Source organism: Epargyreus clarus, unplaced genomic scaffold (genome assembly GCF_041222505.1).
Source record: "Epargyreus clarus isolate Ecla_fem2 unplaced genomic scaffold, WU_Ecla_fem_2.2 ptg000007l, whole genome shotgun sequence".
Taxonomy (NCBI): Eukaryota; Metazoa; Arthropoda; class Insecta; order Lepidoptera; family Hesperiidae; genus Epargyreus; species Epargyreus clarus.
The window spans coordinates 19026575-19054020 of record NW_027332215.1 but is presented as its reverse complement, the minus strand read 5'-3'; the positions used below and the strand labels follow the sequence as shown (position 1 = coordinate 19054020).

The 27446-nt window shown below is 35.1% G+C and overlaps 1 protein-coding gene across 1 annotated transcript in view; it reads left to right on the top strand.

Moving 5' to 3' along the window:
* grnd (grindelwald) overlaps window positions 1–26555 on the top strand; it is a 38053-nt gene extending 11498 nt beyond the window's left edge. The window contains exons 2-5 of the mRNA XM_073075012.1: window positions 7997–8206; window positions 17669–17734; window positions 22271–22404; window positions 24502–26555. Coding sequence (XP_072931113.1) covers window positions 8005–8206; window positions 17669–17734; window positions 22271–22404; window positions 24502–24819 — 720 coding nt within the window. The 5' untranslated portion in view covers window positions 7997–8004 and the 3' untranslated portion in view covers window positions 24820–26555. The remainder of the gene's footprint in view (window positions 1–7996; window positions 8207–17668; window positions 17735–22270; window positions 22405–24501) is intronic.
* The last annotated feature ends 891 nt before the right edge of the window (window positions 26556–27446 follow it).

The following is a 27446-nucleotide window of genomic DNA, read 5'->3' as shown; positions in this document are numbered from 1 at the left end:
CTTTTTCGAGGCGTTCCATCTTAGTCCTCAGGGGTAGCGGCGCATCTATGGCCGACCTCAGGTAGGAATATCTAACCCTGTTAGCCTGTCGACATGGCAGATGGTTGCCGCGAGGTGTGAACCTATTTTCCTCCCCTGGCTTAAAGATTCAAGTTCTGATGGATCGGAGACCCTTGGGATGTTGTGAGTGTGACACGAAGTATGTACTTCGTAATCTAAGTCGCTTAAAATAATATTGTAGCACTATCCATAGAAGGGAACAGTTGTTCTCATTTTCGGCTTATGAAACAGAAGGTGTTGCGCCCATTGAACGACTGTTTCGTTCTGTTCAGGAATTTAAATTGTTATCTAAATATATATTGCGCTGTTTATATTATACTAGCTGACACGGCAAACGTTGTGTTGCCATATAAATAAAAAAAATGTTAACGGTGAACAAACAGGGGTATTGCAAATAGATAGTAGCCGATTCTCTGACCTACTGAATATGCACATAAAATTTGGTGAAAATCGGTAAAGCCGTTTCGGAGGAGTACGGTAACTAACTCTGTGACACGAGAATTTTATATATAGGATATATTTATTGTTTCTATATTATACAATGCGCTATGAAAATATCAGTTGTTATCAGTCACATATGAGAATTATTACCTCATGTTACATTTTAAACGCGGATGTAACTATGGGTGCAGCAGCTAACTAAACACACACCAGCAAAACGTTAAAATAAAATATTTTTTCTCTTCGCTTTCAGCGCTTTCAAGTTTGATTAATTATTCAGTTATCACGATGATAATTGCATTATTAACATTATGATATTTCCATTTGAATTTAATACATACAATACCTCAATACACAACACTTGAGGTACAAGCTTGATATCGTCGAGTTCATTGATTCGTTTTTGTTTTCAAGACGAGTCTGGCTTTAAATGATAAATAATTTACTTCACCTCTATAATATAAGCGTATTGCTCATAGCAAAATTTGTAGCGGAACAATGCATTCCTCCTGCTTCAGTCTGGTAAAAACTTTCAACTGCCTTCATGCATCTTTGAATTCTTACAAATTTTCTCCTTTGACATAACGGGTTTGCGTTTGGATGTTTGCATCCCAGATTCTTGTGCTATATGCACGTTCGGTGATAAATTTTAAAAAGAAATGATATTACTCATCTCGTCAACATGCCAAAGGTACGACAGTTGGGCAAGAGCCTCCTTTCAGACAGAGAGATAAGTGTTGTAGCAACCTGATAAGAACATAATTATAAGTAGTTACGCGTACTATATAAAAACTAAAAACCACGCTAAAATCGCACAAAGACATAGTTGATTCTGAGGATCCTGATGAGAGGAATGGGATAAAATTATTAAAATCGTGTATTGTCATCGGTTCTTGATAAGTACCTTGATAGGTTTGAAATTTTAAATTAATCGGACCGTTTGAAGTGGGTAAAAATCGAGTCCAAAGATTCCATACATAGATAACATACATACAGGTCAAGCTAATAAAAGGGTGGTAATTAGGTTCCGCTCAAAGGACAGAGTAAACTTATCAATCTAAAATTACAATTATATGTACATATCACCGTACGTACGATATTTCAAATAGTCTGAAAAAAAGTTTTGTTTTGATGTCGCGTACTATAGGACTTAACCCATCAATATACGCAATTATACACGATTATTTAATTTAAAACTGCCTTTTATCATTTTACAACATTATCTTCTTTTTTTGCGATATACCTACTAAATAATGATCCTTCAAAGTACTTTAATTTTAGAGCGAACTATTTTGGAAAACATTTCGCGTTGTTTAAAACTTTTTGTGAACCGCCAACTATGTTGTATTGAGCTGTGCGTCTCAAAGTCATAAATATTTCAGAAGAATATAATAAAAGTACGAGAGAAATTTAAAGTTTCACAAATGAATGCCAAAAGCGCTGAAAGCCAGCGCAGCGCTGTGGTGCAACACACCATGGCATTAATGCTGTGTGAGTACCTTTTCCGTATGCAATGTATACAATACATACAAGCATAGGGATATACTGTAACGTATTTATTTAACTATTATATATATATTTTGTTTTTATTCGTTTGTGTTGCCATTTTATGTATCTTAAGTTTTCTATTTACCTATATCCCACTATTTTGTAAATAATTAACATAATTTGTCGTTGTTATGTGTGTGTACAATGCATTACGTAATAAAGTTATTTCTTTCTTTCTTTCTCAAAGGAATTACGAATATTTGCAAAGTTATTTGAAGCATATTTTACACTTTGAAAGGCTTAAACATTACATTTACTGGAAGTTTGTAATTGGTTTAATGTGGTAAACAAGTTTGTATTTAGTTGCAACAGAGTTTCTATAGAATAAGGACTGAAACACATAAACGCGTTGCGTTACGGTGCCGCATCGCAAAAATCGGCAAGACCATATGTTGCAAGAAAATTGCGTCGTGCTACGCGGCGCGTATTCCACTGTTTGTTTTCATGCGTGTCAGATAACATGAATGTGTGTGAACGTACTTATATTTTTTTGAAACACCATCGAACATACATGGGCCGAGCCTGTTAAAATATTGTATAGCAAAAATATGTTTTTTCCAGACACGGCACGTATAATATCTGCAGATAACTAGATATAAATAGGGTTTCAAAATGTTTTCTGTAGCGGTACGCTTTGTGAGGCGCTGCCACAGCGCTTGATGCTGAGTTATGAGTTGCGTTGCGGTCCCGCGCCGCACCGTTTTTCATGTGTATCAGGTTATTTTTCGGTTTGAATTCATTCATAACAATAAATATAATTGACGAAATGATTTGGTTATACGGTGGTCGATGACTCAATCTGTGCGTGAAATAAGTAAAACGAATTATAATTTACTACGACATATTTACGAGCACTTTAGTTTTTATATAACGGAATTATGATATTCATACGACTCCATATAGCAGTTCTCTATGAGAACAAACATAAATGTTTTTCGTGAAGTTCTTTAAATGACAATCTTGTTTAAATTTGTTTGTAACATTACATAAATTAAGAGATTATATTATAATTATTTTTATATTCTATTATATCTATTATATTAACAAATCTTATTACCTAAAATAATAATTTAAAATAAAATAATTGGTACTCATAAAAGCTGCAGACGTTTAAACGAAAGTAACAGATAGAAATTAAACATTTAACTTTCACTGATCATTAAAATGAAAAACGTATGGTTTCATTATTTTATATTTATTTAATAAAAGATAAAAAGACAAACTGGTGATATTAACTATGTATGCACGTGATCGTTACGAAAGTACTACGGCGTCGGTGAGTCATCCTCTGTACTATGCAGCGAAAGAGGTTCGGAGCGGATTTCCATTTTTTATTAGTTCCACTCTACCTACGCCATGATAACTAGCTGTTTTGTACATTATTCCAGCTTGCTGGTGTGCATAAGTAATTTCTGGGCGAAATGTATCGGCTTAATGTACAGAAATCCGAGGATCTTTTGTACCTGTGTTAAAATGGAACTAGGGTTTATGTCAAAATAAAAGTAATTTAAATAATTCTCAATATAAACTTGAATTTTAGTATTGATAGACACAAGTAGAACCATAAAATATACATGCAAGAACTCGAGACGTCTAAAAATAATTAATGAATTACTTGACACTTTTAACAGATATAGAACCATATGTGGTTTGATTTTAAAGGGCATCGCCATAACTATTTGGGCCTAATAATACCTAATAATGTAAAATAAATAATAATGTATCTACTACTATTAGTTTGAATTATGGTAAGTGTGGGACACGATTTTTAGACACGCAACCTTTTTAGAATCAGAAATGAAATTTGATTGAATGATAAGAAACATCCATAGCATAGCTGCTCACACCTATGGTGGACAGGCAAAATTAAATGAAATATAATAAAATATCGGGTAAAAATAATTCACGTCGCCCATAATCTTGATGATTATTATTTCTTACGGTATTATTGCTCGCCCTTGTACCTACTATGTTTTGTTATGAGGTGTTAATAATTACCTAAACGTAAAATTCAAGGAATTTTCGAAATAACGTTAAAAATACACCTGCATCTTTATATTTTAAAGATTGTATTCCCGGTAAGTCTTCCCGCATTTTTTGTGAATAAACGACGTTAAGATAGACCCTTTATTGCAGTAAGCATAGCAATTCAGAAAGCGTCGTTAAAGTCAAATATTAGTTTTGTACCTGCTCTACACCTGCTGTGTGGCGGGCGACCGTCCGGCGGTGAGTCACCGCTAGCTCACCTCGTAAATCAAGTGTAAATTTTTCTATATTACCTCATTTTGTACAATGACACAAATGAGACTTTGTATGGCGCCGGTAGATCGTTAAACATGTTTGCACGGTTTACAGGGATTCTTAGAAATGTATAACTACTATTTGTCCAGTAAAATGACAATTAAGTTATAACAGACCTGTATTTGTTTTATAGCTATTATTAACCGACGTTTAACGTTTCTAAGTAGTAAGTCTACATTTTCATTAAATTTAGCCACTGTCCCTGCTCATTTTTATACGTAGTAATGGTAGTAGGTATAGTCCGCGTAAAAACTGCTAGTCCGCTTTGAATATAGAAATGAATCGCGTCGCCATAGCAAATTATATGACTACGCCTGCTCGCAACAACTTCAGAGCAGACTAGCAGTTTGGCGCGGACTATACTTCTGTACCTATTAGAGAAAAAATATTTTACATTATTAATTAGTTTATTGCTAGCTAGTATGGTTAGTGGTTTTGAGCTATTTATTTAAATGAGATTGAATAAATCAACTAGCATGCTGTCCATCGCTATTGAGTGGCCACTGCCACCCACTGGACATCTCCAATTACACAATGAACGTCAGGAATTACGTCATTAATTAATTAATTATATGTAAAAATGATGACATTAAAAAAAGATAATATTATTATTAAAAAAAAAAGACAAACCCACTGAGTTTCTTACCGGATCTTCTCAGTAGAGGTCGCGTTCCGATCCGGTAGTAGTTTAAGAAAAATATTGTACCCGAAAATTTGTAAGTGCCGTCGTGGGCCTCTACAAAATAATTTCATTTCATTTCATTTCAAATGGTTGCCTATTAACCTAAGCTAACTATTATTTGTGGAGATTTTCTATTATATTTACCTGTATATGTATTTATGTAAAAAACAAAATTAATCGATTGGTTTTATTCCACGTTCACGGTATGTTTTATAATCCTTACTTATTGTTTCACATATTATTTAAATTTGTTCGTTACGGTATGTTTGGCTATTGATAACTTTTATCTACACCTCGATGCGAAGAGAATTCATGTAAACAAACCGATTTTAGGATCATAAAAAATCTGGCACTGTAAAAATTACTAGTCGTCTTGTTTTCATGTTCAATTCCTCAGAACTTCACAATTAAATTGTATCCATTATTTCTATACCTCATTACATGCGATGCACTTTCACATTCACAACTTTAATATTATTACGTATGTCATAGAAATGTCAGGTTGTTAGAACATTTGGGTGTGATTATGATTTGGTTTTCTAAATACAATTTCAATTTATTTATTATAGTTTTCACCAATCCACACTAGTGATATGAGTATAATATACTAATTTACAGTCCATAGTAACATGGGATTCGTATGCATGTATATATAACGGCGCGAGCTATTATTTTCAATTAATTTTAGTTACTTTAGAGTTAAAGATATTTAATTTTATTTTATGATTTCCATTTAAATTACTTCATTAACAATTATTTTAGTACACTATATTTTTGGAGCGGGTACCTCCGGATGGGATTGCAAGTGTCGCCTTTTTACCCGACTGCCAAGGAAGGGTTATGTTTTTCGCGCGTATCTTGTATGTTTGTCTTTCTTTATTTGATCCGATCTAACAAACGGCTGAATGAATTTCAACAGTTAAGGTGTCATTATATTTGTCTCAATGACCCGATTGTCCTTAGATAGGTGTTAGTAAAAAAAAAATCAAAATGGCGGATTTTTGGCGCGAAATAGTAACACATTTAAAAAAAAAAGTTAACCGAACCTATCGAGTAGGGTATCAAATGAAAGGAAATTAAACGGAGATTATAAAAACATATTTGTATATATATAAAACAGCAAGGTGACTGACTGACTGACTAACTAAATGACTTTTTCATTTTTCAGAAATCAACGTACAGCCTAAACCAAGGACTTTACAGTTCTGAAATTTTGCACATAGGTTCTCTATATAGCGTGAATAAGTACTAAGAAAGGCCTTCTGGAAATTCTACCCTTAAGAGGGTAAAATAGGGGAAAACAAATTTTTTTATATCCTTTAATTTTGAAGCAACTACTATGAAATTTTGTATTTGGCTTTCTGAGTAGGAACAAGGACGCATTTATTTATCCTCCTCCGAAAAATCAACCCCGTAGAGGGTAAAATAAAGGTTAAAAGTTCATTTGAACAAACGTCAATTTTGAAGCAAACACTATGAAATTTTGTATCAGGCTTGTTGGATAAAAATAATGAAATTCTACCTCTAACGAGGTAAAATAATGACCGAAACTTTGATTTACTGAAGTTATATATTTTATAGACCGTAAATGGTGGATTTTCTCGCGAAATAGTAACACGTTTTAAAAAAAGTTAACCAAACCTATCGAGTAGGGTGTCAAAATAAAGGAATTTAAGAGGAGATACATACACATACATTAAATAATATATCTTATATATAAAATTCTCGTGTTAGTTACCGTAATCCTCCAAAACGGCATCACCGATTTTCACCAAATTTTATATACATATTCAGTAGGTCTGAGAATCGGCCACTATCTATTTTTTTACCCCTAAGTGATAAGGGTTGTTCACCCTTAACATTTTTTTATTTATATGGCAATACAACGTTTGCCGGGTCAGCTAGTACATATATACTCGTATATACACATCGAGATGACTGTCTGATTAAATGTGTGAGTTGCTGTTGCCAGAGATCAACGCAAAGGGAAACCGCGGAACTTAAGCGTGCTGGAATTTTATACATAGGTTCTTTATATAGCGTAATTGAGCACTACGAGGATAAAATAGGATAATATTGTTTGAACATCTTTTGTTTTTGAAGCAGACACCTACTACGAAACTTTGTATTTGGCTTTCTGGATAAAAATAATGAAATGCCTATTTCACTGCTTTTGGAGATTCTATTTCAGTTCATTTGGTGCAGTCGGGTTTTTGATTTTTTAAATTAATTACTTGTTGTTATAAGAACTACGATTATTGTTTCGTTGAGAGTTAGTTGAGAATTGACGTGGATGGCGCGTCGATTTGTAAATCCATCCGCTCCTAATTCATTACTTTCATGTGTGCTTATTTGTTGGATCCGAAAACGCTACGGAGGAACGAGACCTGGCGTTTCCAGATCAGTCAGATGCAAGGCTCGCCAATCTGACTATAATCTGAATAGTCTGATTGCCGAGCCTATAGAATTTCACACAGCATTATAAGTACATTAAGTATACATTTACCTTATACACGTTAAAATACAAATTAAAAAAAAAAAAAAGTAAAGCTAAAACTCGAAAGCTAAAACCAATTTTACTTTTACAATATTATTTGTAAATAAATTGTACTGACGATAAAAAGGTTTTTGTTATTTGCCCCTTATTGGTTGCTAAGCAACGATTGTTGGTAAACATTATTTTTCCAATTTGGCGTATTCCAAGGTATAGTCCCTATCTGTAGTGGGTAGCCGCGGTGTCCAATTTTTAACTAAGATCGAAATTTAACATTGTGTCAAAATTGATTTGATTCCAATTCTACGAGTATCTGGTATTGGCTATAGATATCCATAGGCGGCAGTTGCTACCTACCATCAGGTGGTGCATGCATTCCACTACTTTGTGTGCAACTTCTAAAATATAAAGAATAACCTTTGCTATTTAAGAAAAGATTACGTTGACCGTTTATTATTATTCCGTTCCAGGCCATATAATGTCACGACTCGCTTGCTTGCTCGCGTTGGCTGGCGCAGCATCAGCTCAGCTGACGCTGGACGGCATCAAGTGCGGCCAGCTGACCTGCCAACTGGAGGAGTACTGCTCGCCGGAGACGAACCGATGCGCGCCCTGCAGCATCGTGTGCAACAAGACAGATCACAACTACGACTCTGGGCTTTGCATCAAGGAGTGTCAAAGTAAGTACTGAGTGTAAAGTTAGGATTGAAGCTACTTAACAACCCGCTGACAATACGTATGTATGATTGTATATATTTTAAAACATGCTTCCTTTGTGGGAGGGGGGGTGGTGCATACTGAATGGTTTAAAATATGTATCTACCACTACACATTTTGGTAGATTGTCGTGAATTACTTTTAATCCTGACTTCATTGTACATGTTTGTAGTGATATCACTGTGTTGATCGATAGCCACCGGAAGTAGGTACATTGTATGAGGATACCATAATGATGACATTGGGCTTTACGTCAATAAAGTAGAATAGGTCCTAATTATGTTAGTTTATTGGTTGAGTCAAATACATCAAAGTATGTAGAATTAATTATTATTAATTTTTAGAACTACAAAATCGTTATACCACGTATTGTGACTAACAGTTACAGATTAAAATATCGCCATGTGCGAATTGGTAAACTTCACACAACTTGGATTTTTTTTTAAGAATTCTCGGGCGTGTAGGTTTTCTCACGACCGTTGAAGCAAGTGATAATTAATTTTCTAATACGCACAAAAAATTAAAATGAGAATTGCGTGCCTGAGATTCGAACCCCGTGTCTCCCGATGGAGAGGCCAATTTTATAACCATTAGGTTATCCCTGCTATGAGCGTGGCGTAACTATAGGGCAAAGTGCCACGGGCGCCCGGCCTGAGGCTGCGAGTTCAAAAGGGACCAAAAAATGTGTATACTTCAGCGAAAAATTAATTTTCTTGAAATATAGGAATGTGCTTGAAAAAACAGGTCGCCAGGACAATCACTAAAGTACGTATTCGTGAGCGAAAATTCCTTAGGGCCCATGCAATGAATTTGCCACGGGTCTTGAGGTATAGCTAAACCTCTCGCTATAAGTACGTATACGTGAATCTTTGAGTACAGTTTCAATGTTTAGTGTCACTGTGTGAAAAAATGTTTCGAATGACTGGTGAAGCGGAAGTTTCTTAGGGAAAATGATTCAAGGTGTTTCCACTTACCTTGATCATGATTATTGATGACGATTTTAAAGAACTATATAAAATATTTGTATGATTCATGGCAATTATACTCTGTGTGTAAGCACTTGATTGAGAAAAACACTGAGACGATATAATGAATCTTATATATAAAATTCTCGTGTCACAATATTAGTTACCGTATTCCTCCGAAACGGCTTTACCGATTTTCACCAAATTTTAAATGCATATTCTGGTCTGAGAATCGGCTACTATCTATTTTTCATACCCCTAAGTGATAAGGGTTGTTCACCCTTAACATTTTTTGTTTATATGGCAATACAACGTTTGCCGGATCAGCTAGTAATCCTATAATTCTTGATATTATTTGTACACTTCAATACAAAACAATTATATTAATACGCAGAAATATAAGTAGGCATACGTAATATCTTAAGTTAGAATTTAAAGACATTGTAGAATCTTTCGCATTGTCCATGAAATATAAGCAATCAGAAAGAAAGAAATTGAATTATTTACGATGTAATAATGATTGATGTGGCTTTCGACGCTATGGAAACCGTCGTAGGGCTGCAATTAATATATCGAAATTGGGGCCATATCAATCCATATTAAAATATCGATATGTTTCTTGATATTTAACAATTGCCAATACGATCTTATTATTCAAAGAAAATAAAGATCGATATGGAAAATTTTAAACGGAAACCTTGTATGTAGTAACTAAACAGAGCGCGAAAAAAAGATCAATAAGATTATTTATGTATGAAAGCAGGGAAAATAAAATGAAATCTTCTACTGATATGTTTTTTGAAAGGTTTGATTTATCAGTACATTGGTATTTTCGGTATAAATATCGATTTTTATATTGATAATTTCACCAACTTGCATCCCTAAACGGGCGTACCACCGTAAATAGTTACGGAGATGACTAATATTTATCTACATACAATAATAATGAAGGCCTCTAGCGAACATACTTAACTATCGACTTAGTTGCGTAAGACATAAAGATGTTTATTGTTCTCCAATAACAACTCGAACAACCAGTTTTGTGACCGCAAACCGCCTATATTGTTCTCTCTTTTCCGTACATACGTTTGTCCCTTTCTATTGTCGACTCAAGAATGTGCAGGTTTCAGGTCAAGCGACTCTACCGAGACTTTTCATATTGATATAAGCTTTATGTTATTTACTCATAGTGCATTCATAATCATATTAGAAGTCTTTTTTCTCTTGTGAAATTAATATTTATATTTTTGCATAAGTAATTCCTGTGAATCAGAGACCTTTAAAACTTATTTATGTATTTATTTATTTATTTATTTATTCACAACTTACATCTAACATTACAGGAAAAAAATCCTAATGCGTTAGTGTAGCTTAAAAATAACAATAATTGACGTCCAAATTACATAAAATATACAATATATACATACATACTTATACAATAATGCGATTTATTGAGTACTAAATTATACATAAGTTCAAAACTCTTTCAAGTTAAACATTTTTTGCAAATGCAAGTTACTTTGAAGTAACTCCGGCTTAAAATGTTCATACTAACACAAGCTTAATATTACTTATATAAAGTATTTCTTAATATTAAAAGTAACGCTGTCTAGTAACAATTAGTTGGTCTCATAATATTTAATCCAGGGGTTAATTTGTTTGAAGTACCTAATATTAAAAATCATTTTGATATAGAATTTTATATTCATGTACATTTAGCAGTGTGGGAATTATTATTACCTATAGACCTCAATTCTAATCTAACTTTTATGTAAAATAAATATATTATTTCAGTTATTGTTATCTCTTTCATTAGATTTTTGCTACGTAATATAACAATTCACTATATAGAAAATGACGCATAAAATACTGTAATTGTTTTGTAGTTAAAAAGGTTTGCCTGGATATAATAAATCTATGTGAACTATTTTAAAAGTTTGTCTTTAATTCATTTCGACTTTCAGTTTAAATAAGATTCTGATGTAATATATTATGTTCTCGTAACTTCTTTTATTTCGTTTAGTAGATCTGATGTAAACCCACCCTAAGTCGAATTTAAAACTATTGAATACAAAATTAGGGACCGGTAACCTCGTTCCCTATTAGTTAAATTATGTGCAACCAAATATATTGTTTGTTATTGTTTTCCATAGTACCCTACGCACACATAAGGAAAGAATTTTGTGAGAGTAATCGAGAAACAAGCACAAAAATAAGTCGAATTGAGAATCCTTTCTTTTGAAGATAGTTAAAAATCAAGCCAAAATCTTTTGTTTGCATTGCATCGAAGGTTTTAGTTAGGTATTGGGTATCGTGGGTATTATTGAGCATAAATGATCAGCTAGTCGTGGGAATGTCGAACACATCGGCTCGAGGTTGTAAGACCGAGCCACTGTAGTTTCAGGAAAATAGAATAAAATGCTCTAACAGCTTAATTGTCTGCTATACGGAAAAGCTTAGACATACATTCTGTAAGAGAAATGTAGCATTTAAGACTTATTTAAGCGGCTTAGGCTCTTGGAAATTGTCCCTACCTGCACATCGTCCACTGTCTGGATGCTATTTAATTAATGTTTTAACTATTTATCTGGCATTGATATTATAGTTTGACATTTTATTGGAAGGGTGTTTTGACTAATTTGAACTTTAGATGTAATTTTTATCTATTAACAATTAATATTTAATGTAATTATAAATATTTTAATTATTTCACTACAATAACGCATTAGGTTGACCTGTAATGTTAGATGTAAGTTTTGAATCAATAAATAAAAAAAATAAAAAAACTTACATTGGAACAGGGATGTAGCTACCACCGTATCAGTCGTATCAATAATTCGGGGCCCCTGAGTGACAGGGTCCCTGGATTTGTTAGGTAATATGTTAAATATTCACGATTTTAATTAACTTTAGTCCGCACTTACCGCGAAACACACTTCGTAAAAGTGTTAAAGTTTTCAGATCAAAAAAAAGTAAAAACGAAATCATTTTTGGGGCCCACAAGAAATTTTGATACAGGGCTCATCCTAGGCACACTACGCCACTGCATTGGAAGGAGGTAGCCAGTGTAGTTCTACTGAGGAGGTTTCGTAGAAGGGTGTCTATGCCAGCTGACTGATACATGTTATCCGTTATATGTAGCAGACGAGCATGCAGTCTACCTGGTGGTAAGTGGCTACTGTCGCCCAAGGACATCTGTAATCAACCCCAGATAGGATTAGATATTCCTACCTGAGGTCGGCCATAGATGCGCCGCTACCCCTGAGGAATAAGCTGGAACGCCTCGGAAAAGTCTGTCTCCCTTACCACACCCTTCAAACCAGAACACAGCAGCGCCTAACACTGCTGTTATTAGGTAGAATATATGCGGCGGTGGTGCCGCCGGAGTCGAACCACAAAGAGTTCCACCACCTTCAATAAAAGTAAAATAAAAAGTACTGAGGAGTGGCAACATTTGTTATCGGTTTCACGTAGAAATGGGTTCTATATAGAGCTGGTTGCAGATATCCTTGGCCAGCAGTGATTACTTACGTAAGAGTAACTGATAAGCGGTTTGACAATTTGTTATTGAATGAAATTATATAGTAATCAATATACAATACATATACATGTCATCACGACGGCTCAATTTCAGATTGACAAAAAAAGTGTTTATTCACTTGCATTCCTTGCGAATCTTAATATCTATACGAGAAGGTATAGGGTATTAGGGAAAAGTGAATAATTTATGTACCCTGCATGTAGTGCCAATACATTTAGATTATTATGCATATCTGCTACTTGTATGACTGTGAAGTCTACAATTGTACTTATTGTTCTGTAATAGGTACCGAAGAATAAAATAATGTTCTGTTATTTTATTGTAGCTGAGAATACGGTCTTATTTCTTTTTAAATAAAAATAAAGATCTGTTTAAACTTTTTAAAATCGTACAGTTATTACGACCGTATCTTGAACAATGCTAGTTTTTTACTTTCTGTTTTTGGAATACCAAATTGAGTCACATTTGGTCAACCGCAGATTGACTTAGATAAAATTTGAAATTAAGTAACTGTGTTGTAAGTGGTCCTTATAATACTTTAGTCTTATTACTTGGGTGTTTGGCACTACTGGGCTATGTTAGTCGGTCCACCGTCACCGGGTCATTGGTAAGGGTTGCAACAATGGCCGCTCGATATGGTCTGCTGCGGGCAGGTACCGGACGCAAACATGCGTGACTGTTGCACACTGCAAACGACCATCTGTACACGAAGCGGTTGCATGTGTGCACTACTCATAAACAGTCGTCTGTTTGCATGTGTTGTGTTGGAATAAATGTACCTGTGCGCGCGCGTCTTCTTGTGCGAGTAATAATGCATGTGTGCGTAAGTTACAGGTGGATCGTTGTCTATAAATTGTTTTCTTTCATTTGCATGAGTTATGTAAGAAATATAGCATGTTTTCTATTATCATATACAGTTTTATTACAGTTGTGAAATGTATTATGACGTGCGTGGCGTTCAATATACAGGTTCGACCCGCTGAGGGGTTCCGGATCCGATAGATATTAGTCGCAAATAATACAAGTGAATAAACACGTTTTTTTGTCAATTCTTAAATTGATCAGATATCTAAATGAGGTACTTAGATTTCTGTTCTGGGTCTAAGTGTTTGTATTTTCGTCTTTGTATGTGTCTATAGCACCCATGACATAAACCTAGTGTGGAGCTATGAGCGTAAACACCGTAATAATGATCATTACAAATTAATTTCTGCATCTATTACTTTTTGAAATTACGATTGTCAATCAATGTAGAAATGTTCCTAAAACTTTGAACCGTATTTTGTCAGGATCAAATAGCAGCGATTTGAATTTGTGTTTTCATATATCACATTCTAACAACAATTTATTTGAAAATGTGTGGTTAAATGGCGTTGTCGTTTGGTGCATTGGGGCCAATTAAGTTGGATAACGGTGACATGACGGTGGTCACGTTTTGAGAGGTTGTACAACAACGAATAATGGAACACGCACATTTTATTGGTAAAGTTAAAATAAAATCTCTTTGGATTCTAGTGATAAAAAAAGCTGGTAAAAACAAGTCGCGATGACTAAATAGTCTTTGAAATATTATGTATCTTTACAATTTGTCGGCGAAAGATAGGTTCTCCTATTTTTACTGACTAAATGTCGCTGTATACCTACATAATTATGATATGTCTTTAAGCGGGAAATTTTCGTATCCTGATTTTATTATTCGAGATACCGATAATAGAGTGTTTTCAATTGTTACGAACGAGTTACTAACGAGTAGTTTGTTTTAGACAACTATATTTTTGTATATTACAAAAAATAATTGAGTCTTGAAGTCTAATAAGAATTATAAAATACGGACACATAATACATGACTCGCGAGTTCGAGTCGCTATTGTAACGACTCGGGTTCAGCTTGAATTAAATATTCAAACTTTTTAGTGCATTGCGCGCATAATTGAGTCGAATCTTCAATTACGGCTCGAAGACTCGAGTCCTGTGCAAAATTGTACTGGTAAAGTTTAGTGTAGTGGGTAGGGTCCTTTACCGAGCCTTTGCTGACAAGCTAAATCAAATGATTGATGGGGGCCATAACAAAAACTCTACGGTGCGTTGCTACCGCTGTGACGTTGCAGTACAAATTGGTCTGGATTGGAGATTTATCTGCACCGATATTCGTTTAAGAGCGCCATCGGTAATAAATATAGAGTTTGGGAAACGATAGCTTTGTAAGCGGTAAAAATAATTATTATTTTCTTCTTTGCAATGGCCGTTATTAATATAGTTGACACACAAAGAGATACTGTCCCACTACTGTGCACGAGTCTCCTCTCAAGATGAGAAGGATTAGGCCATTGTCCACCGCAAGTGCGTATTGATAGATTTTATTAACCCTTCGCAGGTTTCCTCACGATGTTTTCCTTCAGTGTTAAAGCGATAATTCATTTATAATACGCACATAACTTTGAAAAATCCGAGGGTCCTGAGATTCGAACCTCGGGCCCCTTGACCATGACGACGGGTTTCAACCACTAGACTATCGCATTTGTTACCGTCACATCACAATGATTCGTGTATATGTATAGACCACATAATTGATGGTTATTGAAAATTTAGGCCACTTTGAAATATGAAGGTGGTAGAACCCTTTGTGGTTCGACTCCGGCGGCACCACCGCCACACCTATTTCTACCTAATAACAGCCGTGTTAGGCGCTGCTGTGTTCCGGTTTGAAGGCGAGCATGCAGTCCATTTGACGGTAAGTGGCTACTGCTGCCTATCGACATATGTAATCAACCCTAGGTATGTGATATTCCTACCTGAGGTCGGCGACAGATGCGCCACTTCCCCTGAGGAATAAGCTGGAACGCCTCGGAAAAGTCTGTCTCCCTTACCACACCCTTCAAACCGGAACACAGCAGCGCTTAACCCTGCGATTAAGAAGCAGAAATAGGTGTGGTGGTGGTGTCGCCCGACTTGAACCACAAAGGGTTCAACGACCTTCGACAAGTTCTAGCACCATATTATTACCGGATCCATCGATAGCTGTTAGTTGTCATACCTATATTTTAAGTCCTCCCCGTATCCGGTCTACTATATATTTGAATGTTTTGTTAACAATAAAAACAATAAGGCGTTCCAAGTAAGTTCTCGGAGGTAGTAATGATAATTATGAGGTTGAAAACATTTGTATAATTTCAAAATTAAACTAATAACCATACTTAGACACACAATTCGTTCATGTAGACAACAACTGTGAATATGAGTAAATACAGTAATACCTCGACTTACGCTACCCCGACTTACTTCTAATCTCGTCGAATCTCCTTAGGTTTGAGTGTCCCGCAACTACCGATTATAAATAATAAGCTTACTATCCCTACAATTATTCGTGTAAGCATTTGTATTTGTCGCGCGGAGTCAACACATTCGGAATCATACCATACGATATTATTTACATGCATATCTCGACTTACGCGAATTCGACTTACGGTTATCACTCGGTTACACCGATCTCGTAAGTCAGGGGTATTACTGTATTATAAATCCTAAACTAATTTACAGAAACTTTCAAATACAGGATTTTTGCAAAAATGTAAATGGAAACTTTACGTATAACTGGACACCAAGAACCAAAGATTTTCGTGTTCTATAATGAAGCAAGTTCTTTAACTCAAAGGATTCTGATTTATCCCGGTCCCGGAATTAGAACTGAAATATAAAAAAAGAAATTTGAAGGTGGTAGAACCCTCTGTTGCTCGACTCCACCGCCAGACCTATTTCTGCCTAATAACAACAGTGTTAAACGCTGCTGTGTTCCGGTTTGAAGGGTATGGTAAAGGAGATATATTTATCCGAGCCATTCCAGCTTAGACTTATCTTGGGTTTATTACTGATGTCCATGGGCAACAATAGCAACTTACCATCTGGTGGACTGTATGTTCATCTGCTATTCTCATATTATAAAAAAACATGAATTGTTTGTCATAGGGCTCTTTAAAAGAGGTGAAGGAACGTACTTTGAAAGTCGAGGCCTCTCATGTAGCACGTGACTTAACGACCGCAACTTTCTATCCAGTAGGACTACCATGAGTTTACAAAAGTATTACTCGCTAGCGACTGCGTAAAATAAATGTATGAAAAATTGTACAGCGCCTCTGGTGGTTACTCGTAGAACTAAAATCCGTAGTGACGTAACTCGATACGTAAAAAACCTATCGAAATCAAATCGCTAGCGAATGTCATTATGAGTAAATTGCCATACAAATTCGGTCCCATGAGTCATTAATTTGACAGACGTTGTCAAGAAATACCGTAACGATAGTAGTTATGTTATTCACTAGCAAAATGACAATAGTTTTCTATTTACCATTTCTATAGTGGCGTTTCTATGCCAACTCATGGTAATGCTACAGTAGTCTGTATGGCCAGTATGGCGTATAACCTAATACTAATATTTTTTTAGGGTTCCATACCCAAAGGGTAAAATCCTAAACTAAATCTCCTCTCTCAGTTTCACAGTCTATCATGGTGATCTATCTCTTGAACTGTAATAAAGAAAGAATAATATACTGAAAATAAAAAAGCTTTGAAGGATGCCCATACAAGAGAACGCCTTTTTCGACGCTTTTCGCTTCATCATTTTTTGAACCATATTTAGAACTGTCTAAAAATAAAATTTAGAACTCTAGGTCTATCTAGTGATAGACAGTTCTAAATTTTACAATGGATTTACTTCTATGATTGCTATGATAACAAATAAGTCCTCAACGATAAAAAAAATAGTACGGGTTTAAGTACCTCCCAGCGCGTACTTCACGGGTTCTACCACCTTTAATAGTTATTATTATTATATAACAAAGATAGCTTAATGAAGCGCCATATAAAAATGAATTATGTTACATTTATTTTGTAACCGATGTCTAATGACATTTATTTTGTTTCAGGCTATTTATTTGACTTGAGATATGTGCGGAGATCTGAAGAGAGTCCACCGCCTGCTGACATCAGCAGTAAGTATAATTTATGTATGCCGAACCAAATCAAAACCAACCTAATATAGTAGAACCCTTTGTGGTTGGACACCGGAGGCTTACCACCCCACCCACTGTTGCCTAATAGGAACAGTGTAAAGCACTTCCGCTTTGGAAGGTGTGGTTTGTCCTCAGGGGTAGCGAAGTACCTGTGGCCGACCTTAGTTAGCACTCTAATTTTATCTGAGGTTGATTACAGATGCCCATGGGCAACCATAGCTATTAACTATCACACTAGCTACTTCTGTACTATAAAAATATAATCTCTGGCAGTACCAATATTAAATTTAATGTCTACTCTACGTAACGTTATAAAGAAGCATACAAATACTATTGGTGTCATGTAGTTCGAATCAATTACGGCATCCACTTTGTGGTTCGACTCCGGCGGCATCACCGCCACACCAATTTCTACCTAATAACAGCAGTGTTAGGCGCTGCTGTGTTCCCGTTTGAAGGGTGTGGTAATGGGGTAGGCATTTCCGAGGCGTTTCAGCTTAGTCCTCAGGGGTAGCGGCGCATCTGTGGCCGACCTCAGGTAGGAATATCTAATCCTATCTAGGGTTGATTACAGATGTCCATGGGCGGCAATAGCAACTTACCATCAGGTGGACTGCATGCTCGTCTGCTACTCCTATATTATAAAAAAAAGTATTAAGCAGATAAGGGGAGGCCTATGTCCAGCAGTGGACTTTTAAAGGCAGATGGATGGATGGATTAAATATTAAAGCGTGTAGTTTACTGCTACGTATAGAATATAGTTCAAAACAATTTAATTATGGTTTAAAAATGGTATTTTAGTAAGTATTCGTTATCTTAGCAGCAATGTAAAGGGCTATTGTAGCTCATGGAGATCTGTATGTAGATGTTCTATTTGAAGCCGACAACATGCGTTATCCCTCCTGAGTCAAGTTAGTCTCATATGCAGGTCAATCATACTCACCTTTCCTTCCAGCTTCCAAAAATTAAATTGTGTAAAATAATTTAAAGATACGTCTACTTTAAAATCTTAGAATATAACTGGTTACAAAAACTGTGGGCTAAAACAACGCTATGAAAAGACTTGCAAAAAGGCGAAGTTTCTTAACCATATTATTTGAACATATCGTGCCTGTAATATCCAAATGACATAAAGATAGAACTATTAAACATGTCTAAATATTAAATAGCGTAAACACGTGAAATGTCTCGATTAGTCGAAGTAAGATGTATTATGTTTGCGTGCGTAAGCTTTGTATGGCGAAGTAAATCAGAATTTTGCTTCTATATCTTCATAATATAAGCTCTTGCAAGCGCTGGACGTCATATTAAAGCAGTTTATGGAAGAAATTTAAAGCAAAGTTTAAACCAGAGCTTCTCAAAGCGATAACGTCTCTTGTTGTCGATGGAGGCCCACAAATATAAGGACCCAAAGAAAATAGGGCCTTTACCTTAAATCTTAATTTAATCCTATTTTTTTATATTTTGAGGCCTCTTTCTTACATTTATCAGGCAGAAATAGACAGGTGTTCTTTTTACGCCGAAAATATTTTTTGCTGACCTTTGGTGGTGCATTTAAAATGTTGTCTGATATTAAGAGTTAGTTACACGAAGTTGGTTAGAGAACCTATAATCTAAGCGCGTGAAGTAATTGTGTGGAGATTGTATATTTAGAGACATGTAGACGACACCCACTTGTTGAATGCGGTGTATTCTTAGCAACACACAATACGAGCTGGAGTGGTGAAGCTGTGCTTATTGTATTATGCTTGTTCACATTATTTTGTTTATATTACTGTTTATATTTACTTAACAAAGAATTTTGAAGGTGGTAGACCCTAACATGGTACGACTCTGGCGGTACCGCCATCACACCTATTTCTGCCTCATAACAGCAGTGCTAAGCGTTGGTTTTAAGGGTGACAGTGGTCAGAGACATTTTCCGAGGCGTTGCAGCTTAGTCCTCAGGGGTAGCGGCACATTCGTGGCCGACTTCAGGTAGGAATATATAATCCTACCTGAGGTTGATTACATATGTCTATGGACAGCAGTAGCTACTTACCATTAGGTGGACTGCATGGTCTTCTGCTACTTCTATATTGTATAAAAAATACAGAGAACTAGACATAATAGTGTGAATGCCGCCTGATTAACATTATAAACCATCTTTGTCCTCAACACGTGATCGGCTTTAAGTTGAATCCTTGCCGTAAATTGGACTGGTTATAGATGTCCATGGGGGGCTGTGACCATTTATCTGGCCATTTAGTAACGGAAGGTAAGTTTGCTACTTCGTTCTTGTTATAATAAAATGATAATCTATCTTTTGTTTACTCGCGGTGACAACGCTTAATTTATTTCTGCCTCAAACAGCAGATGATGACATCATAATTTGGTATAATAGCATTTTCTGCATACATCATCTTCTAGTATAATATATTTTTTAATTGAATTCTTGTATTTGTGTATTTTACTTACATTTGCGTGTTTACATGCGAATATATTAAATTTGTACTACCTGCAGTTGCGAATTGAAAACGTGTCTTGAATTTATTTCAATAACGTATATTTTATGAATGTATGAATTAATTATTTATGTATATTTTGTATAGGTACAGTACTCATAGTATGAGATTTTTTAAATTGAAGTACATATACATACATACATAGTACATATACATATACATACATACATACATATATGATACATAGTATGAGATTCTTTGAAGGTGGTAGAACCCTTTGTGGTTCGACTCCGGCGGCACCACCGCCACACCTATTTCTACCTAATAACAGCAGTGTGAGGCACTGCTGTGTTCCGGTTTGAAGGGTGTGGTAAGGGAGACAGACTTTTCCGAGGCGTTCCAGCTTAGTCCTCAGGTGTAGCGGCGCATCTGTGGCCGACCTCAGGTAGGAATATGTAATCCTATCTGGGGTTCATTACAGATGTCCATGGGCGGCAGTAGCCACTTACCATCAGGTGGACTGCATGCTCGTCTGCTACTCTTATATTATAAAAAAAAAAAAAAAAAAAAAAAATATAAAAAAAAAAACTATTTTTGTATTTGTTTACGTATTTGGTAACGTAAACAAATACAAAAACAGGCTTTATCGTAAAAACGTAAAAACTCATACTAAGGGTACAAGTATACACTTAATACATTACACAACTTAATCCGTTTTAACTACTCGAGGTACTGTCACTTTATTACAATTAATAAAACAATTGAAAAGTACAATAATTTTCAGCCATATTTTCTACTTCTCAACGCTTTGTACTCGGGTAGTCGCATAACATACTCGTAGTTAATAGTGAGAAATAAAAAATAACAGAAAGAAGAAAGGGAAGTGAATATGCGCCGCTTGTGTTTTTTTGTTCGTACAATGTTGTTCGTCGGTGCTGGCGTACTTCCGCATAAAGACTTTTGCTTGCAAACGCTATTATCCTGCGAATATCCGTTTACTTTTCATAGCGTCGCCGCTTCGCTCATTTTTATTCCAATACGACTTTGTTATTGATAAGAGTACAATATTACGGGTTGTTTGTTTGTTATAAACACCAACTTTAATATGCTGAGCTGCTTTGTTTCTCATTTTTATAACTTTTTATGAGGTAATATTATCTTAGTATTGTGTATTTATTCCAACGTGTTTATTTCAGTTAATGTTTAGATTTAAATGAAATGATTGGATAATTAAGAAAGCATTTTGTGTTTATGATAAGTGTTTTTATAGTTTAATATTATGTGTATATATTTTTGAAGAATTCGATGTATGTTGATATTTGATGATATTCAACAATATGCAGTAATTGCACTTCAGAGATTTAGATAAATCTCAGTATACGTTACATAATTATATAATTAATTAATCAACTTAATTTAGGTAACTAAAAGTTATTCTTATTTGGTAAACATTCGGAGGCCGTAGATACGCTGTAACGTAGTAGAGCAGTCGACTTGCAACCGAGTAGAGGTTCTGGACGGTAACTGGTGACTGCTGTCCATATCTGTAATATATCTCTCCTGCGTATATGCTCGCTTCATGTTAGTCAGTAGAGATTACTCTATTTAATCAAAATGCGAGTCACGCTATGAATATTGAGGGTGGTAGAACCCTCAATGATTCAACTACGGCGGCACCACCGCCATACCTTTTTTTTTTGTTGACGAGGGGGAAACCTTCAAAAGGTACCCGACGCCGTGGGACCAACGATGGGTTATGTGGGACTTTTACCACCGCCATACCTGTTCCCGCCTAATAACAGCAGTCTTAAGTGCTGTTGTGCACTGGTGTGAAGGGTGTGATATGGCTGACATTCTTAGGTTCCAACTTAGTCCTCAGTGATAACGGCACATTCCTGGCCAACCTCACTCTAATCTAATCAGGGGTTGAATACATATGTCCATTGGCTGCATTAGCCACTTACAAGTAAATGTGGCGGTGGTTATTTTCTCGTACATCGAGCACACTTTTACCTACATTATGTTATATCGCTTATGTACTGTAGTTATTTATAGTTTATCATTTGCGAAGGTGTGCAGCGGCAAGCGCAGACCGCTCTGATCGTGAGCGGCGTCGCGCTGGCCGTCCTGGTGCTCATCCTCATCATCATCTGCCGGGGGAAGCTCTCCTGGAGATACTTCAAGCAAAAGTTCCAGCCCACTAAGGTATGCTGTCTCACAATCGTACTAATAAATAAGTAATTTTGAGCATTTTGCAGAAGAATATTAAGGTACACCACTCATTAGGAATTTTAAATTTATAATTACTTGAAATGAGTGTTGTAAAGACCAGAAAAAAGAGGTCCTTGTGTGTGATATCAAAATATTGGATAGAATTGAAGAACCTTATCCAATTGGCAATGATCGGCAAAGAAACATAATAAGTACTAGATAACGTCAAATGTAAAAAGCACTAGATAATGTAAAAACCAATAAACCAATTTGATAACTAGCATAGAAAAAGAAAAATCCATCGAGTTTCTTGTCGGAAGTTCTCAGTTGAGGTCGTGTTCCGGTCTGGCTGTAGTTTAAGAAAATAATTTAAGTGCCACTCTAGGTCTACAAAATAAATACATTTAATTTCATGAGGAAACCTACATACCACTCCCAATATTAAGTGAGGTTCGCCCACTTGGACTTAGCAAACGTGGTGGACCAGCCTTAAATATTGTCATTCGAGACGATTCCCGCCCAGCAGTGGTACAGTGGCACAGATGGGTTGATGAAGATTTTAATAGTTCGAGCGCCAACGCTACCAAGGTTGCTAATCTGTTTTTATTAATTTAATTGTGGCTTCCATGCTTTTTAGTTTACTTTATGCTTCTATAAACTCAAATTACGTAATACTATTTACATTTATTTTTTATTTTGGATATTGGCCTACACTGTGTACTCTTTGAGTGCCCAATTTCAAATATGACCTCGTAGGCTTCGTTGAAATATTTTATAGTATTTATTTAATTTCGTCTATTGTTCGTTTGCTTAGATAAAATTAGATAGTTTTGATATAAATATATAATATAAATAGGTCAAAGTAGACTTGTAGAGTGCATACACACGCTTTTTTATATGTTTGTCTATTAGTGAATAGTACATTAGTATTATCATTAGCAAAATCATTTTATAATAACTGTACCGGTATTACGGAGCCCTTAATAATATTTAAATAAATATCCGTTTGAGATCGCTGCTTACTAGTATAGAACATATTTTTGTGATATAAAAATATGCACGTAGATTTCCTATTCCAATTTTAGACGTATATCCTGGGTTTTGCTACATACCTAGCGAGTATAATTAGTTTTTAAACACCGAGAATCGAGATAGGTGAAAATACTATACAAAAAGTTAAGATCTGTTTTAAGAATCATTTTGCGAAAAATACTCATTTTTAAGTATTTCGTAAAATATAATGAGGATATTCATTTACTTGCAGATTTGATTAAGGAGAATATTCATCTATAGCTAGTTATGTTGCCTCAGGTTAGTTGCTAATCTAATGAATTCAATGTCTGTCTTCATTAGAACATAATGGGAACTCACTGCCTCAGTAATGTGCTTTGAGAAAGGTTAGATTTTATGCAGCAGAGTTATAACTAAAAGGTTTACCTTTAAGTTTTGAGAAATACATTATGTTCTCTAGACCATATGGTTTTTCTTTTAATAAGATTGAAGTTGCAAATCAACTTTAAGTCTGTCTAACAGAGTCTATGTGGCAACTGTCCTCCATGGACACCTGTAAATGACACCATCTAGAATTCTAGAACAAAGGTTATAACTGAAACTAATGACACCTATGTGTACTCGTGTCGTGATGATTAAGATAATCGTCACATCATTGCTATAGACGTACTTTTATTCTGATTTTGCCAAAATACAGTAATTACGTTATAATTTTAAGCCCCCAATGTCATCACTAGTAATGTGATTGTAATTGCACTAGGTAAACTGTTTTCAATAATTATATTTTAAGTCCAAAATAGTATCAAAATTGTTCATATTAATTTGCTAGTTAATGAATTTTCCAATAACGAGTTATAACATTAAAATATAATTTAATGAAACCAACTCGGTGTATGTAGCAGTCATAAGACCAAGGGTTATGTTATATATTATATTAGCGCGCATTAGACACAAATTTTCTTTGATTACAGATCGGTTGTTCCTGTCCATGGAATACAGCGGTCGCTTAAACTACGGTGAACTACACCATATAAATCAAAGTCTGTATGAAATTAAAACGGTCCTTAATCGTATTTTCAGAATCGCGTGAAGCAATATCCGACGGACCTGACACATCACAACCCTCACGCGGAAATGCCGAAGCCGAAACACGAGTTGAAGTTGGAAATACGAAATCCAGAGCCACCGAAACGAAACCCGCAACCGCTGAACGTGAAAGATTTGGAGACGAGGACCTCACAGACCGACCGCAGCCAAGGGGCAACCACGCCCAAGACGATCAGCACGGCCATAAGCAACAGGCACCCGGCTGAAGATACGACTTTGGACTTCTCGTACGATAACATGGGGATGAACGTGACCCCTCCAGAACAACCTGCAGCTAGTCACAAATTCTGAGATCCAGCCGTTACCTTCGGTGACGCAACAGTCTTTTATGTCAATAAAATTTGACGGACTTAATGCTTCGGTCGTGCAGAAACTGGCCGTTAAATGTGTCAAATTAGCACAGTGTATTTTGTAGCACGTATAACTTTTGACACTTTGTTCGTATATTCTATACTCTGTTACAAATATTTCTCTATTCGTACTTTTATAATAACTTAATTACCGTAATTGGTAAGCACCATCACGTATTTTAATTCCAACTGTCACTTTTCATCACTTTAGATAGAACCGGTATCGTCTGGTTTACGGCTGGTATTAATTAACACGAACGGAACGAACGATGATAAAATTATCAATGATATTTTGAAATGTAAATTTCGAGAGACATCGTAGCCGATGTATAAAGATTTTTGTGTCAGTTCAAAATTAAATTGAACCGCCCCAAAATATTATAATGATAACTTCATCTTATTATTATTATAATAAGATATTCAAATATTCATCTTAATATTATAATGATGTAGAAATTAAATTGAAATAGGGATGTTCCCTTTAGTTCTCTATCAATCCGACATTAATACTACTTTCACATAGCAGAATTTACTGAAGTTGCACTAGAGTTGCATTGGACAATTTGGCACTGGACTTTTTGTATATAAGTCAGTTTTGCACTTACGTCATTGTAATTGTAAATGCGATATGTTACGATCACGGTAGGCCCCGGTCGTTACGATTATTAAAACGAACGACCCACTTAATTATCGTATGTGATCAGCGTATTCATTGTTATTTATATAGATTGTATATACGAGTGTAGAGGAAAAAAATAACGCATTATTACTCATTATTAACTTCATTACGTTTTGTAAGTAAATTGTAAGTAATTATTATATTATTATGAATGTTACATTATATTATTATGTAGTTTCATAAAGTTATGAACACACTTAGAATAGAAATTGTATCTTTAAATATTTTATTGTTATAGGGTGCGTTTATATTGAAGTTGTTAGCAAAGCATAATTATATTAAGACGGTGAAAGCTGAAATCACCAAAATAATGTATGTTATGAGTAATCAGCTTCATTATGGACGCACCCTATGCAAGACCATTTTGATGAATTACAAACTACAGTATTTTGCGATAGACAAAGGATATTGGACTGATTTGACCCTGTCATGGCCATATGTCGTTAGTGGTAAAAATATGTAGTTCTATTAAGTCCAATATGTAAATTTAAAAAAAGAGTTGTAATTGGACTATAAATTGGACAATTGGGCGCTAATAGCAAAATCCGAAAATATAATAATTTCGCTATTCTTTACATTTTCGAATTTCATCAACGCTCATTAAAAAAATCTCTTTGTATAAATCTGACACAAATAACAATATCTGGCAGAAATTAGATTGTTCATGGTTTGAACAATTAACTTGTCTGATCTAACTTGATAAATAACTGCACTGAGCCATGACGTCATACAAAACCCGGTCTCCTTTTTGACGAAAATGTATCCAACACATACTTGTTTCATAATTAAGCATAGTTATGAATACAGCCATACTTCGTCTAGCCAAATTAACAATATGTAGTGTTAATTACTAAATGGTTGGTAATTTGTAACATCGTTAATAGGTTTAACTGTATAGCGAAACTGTTGATAAGTTCATTGAGTACTTGTAATCACAATCTAAACTAATTATCAGTAGTTGGTCCATTAAATTTAACAATTGCGTTCACAAAATTATATGATTTAAGTTATAGAAACAAATGAATGTGTAGGACACGACCGGATTACAAGTACTGCTATTAGTCATTATGTGATTGAGAATAATTTGATTTCTGACCTATTTGTGGTCGATAATGAGGTGACCATGGGCAGCAGTAGCTACTCAATATTAAGATCTTAATAAATCAATGTTCTTAACGGTGTGTCACCAATGCTACACCTCTACCTACGTGGCACTTGAAAAATAAATCCGATATCAATAATCTGTAGCTGAAAGTTATTTTGCCGATAACGACATTCGTATTAAGATACTATTAGAAATTAATTTAAAACTCCGCGGGTCATTGCGGCCCACGAAGGGTCTGTCAATAGTCCGTGGAACAACAGTCCATAAACACTGCTTTAGGGTGACAACAAATTAGTAATCAATTATCAGACTACATACTCATTATTTATCAAACAATAAAGTGTTTAAAAAGAAAGCCTTACGAAATAAACGTTAAGGCTCATTGACACCTTTGACGCCACAAAATGCAAAATGAATTCTCATTTACTCGGAAATATCGTTTACAAGTATCCATTTAGTGTTTTTTTACAGTTTCATGCAGTTTCAATTTGAATTTAAATTAAATGAATCGCCTCCAAAGCAGGTCTGGAGATACGTATCGGAAATTATTTCCCGTTGCAGATAAATGTTTCCAGGTTAGAAATGGGCTTAATGAACTTTCTACAGCAGATATGCTTTACAATCAATATTTCATGTGGGAAATACGTTATAGTGGAAGTACTGTTTTATTTGAATTGGATAAATAAATCAACCTCTGAACCTTATATATAACTGAATAATAATTTGTATAATATAATTATTGAGAAGACGTCTATACACAAACATATGTAATATTGCACTAGTT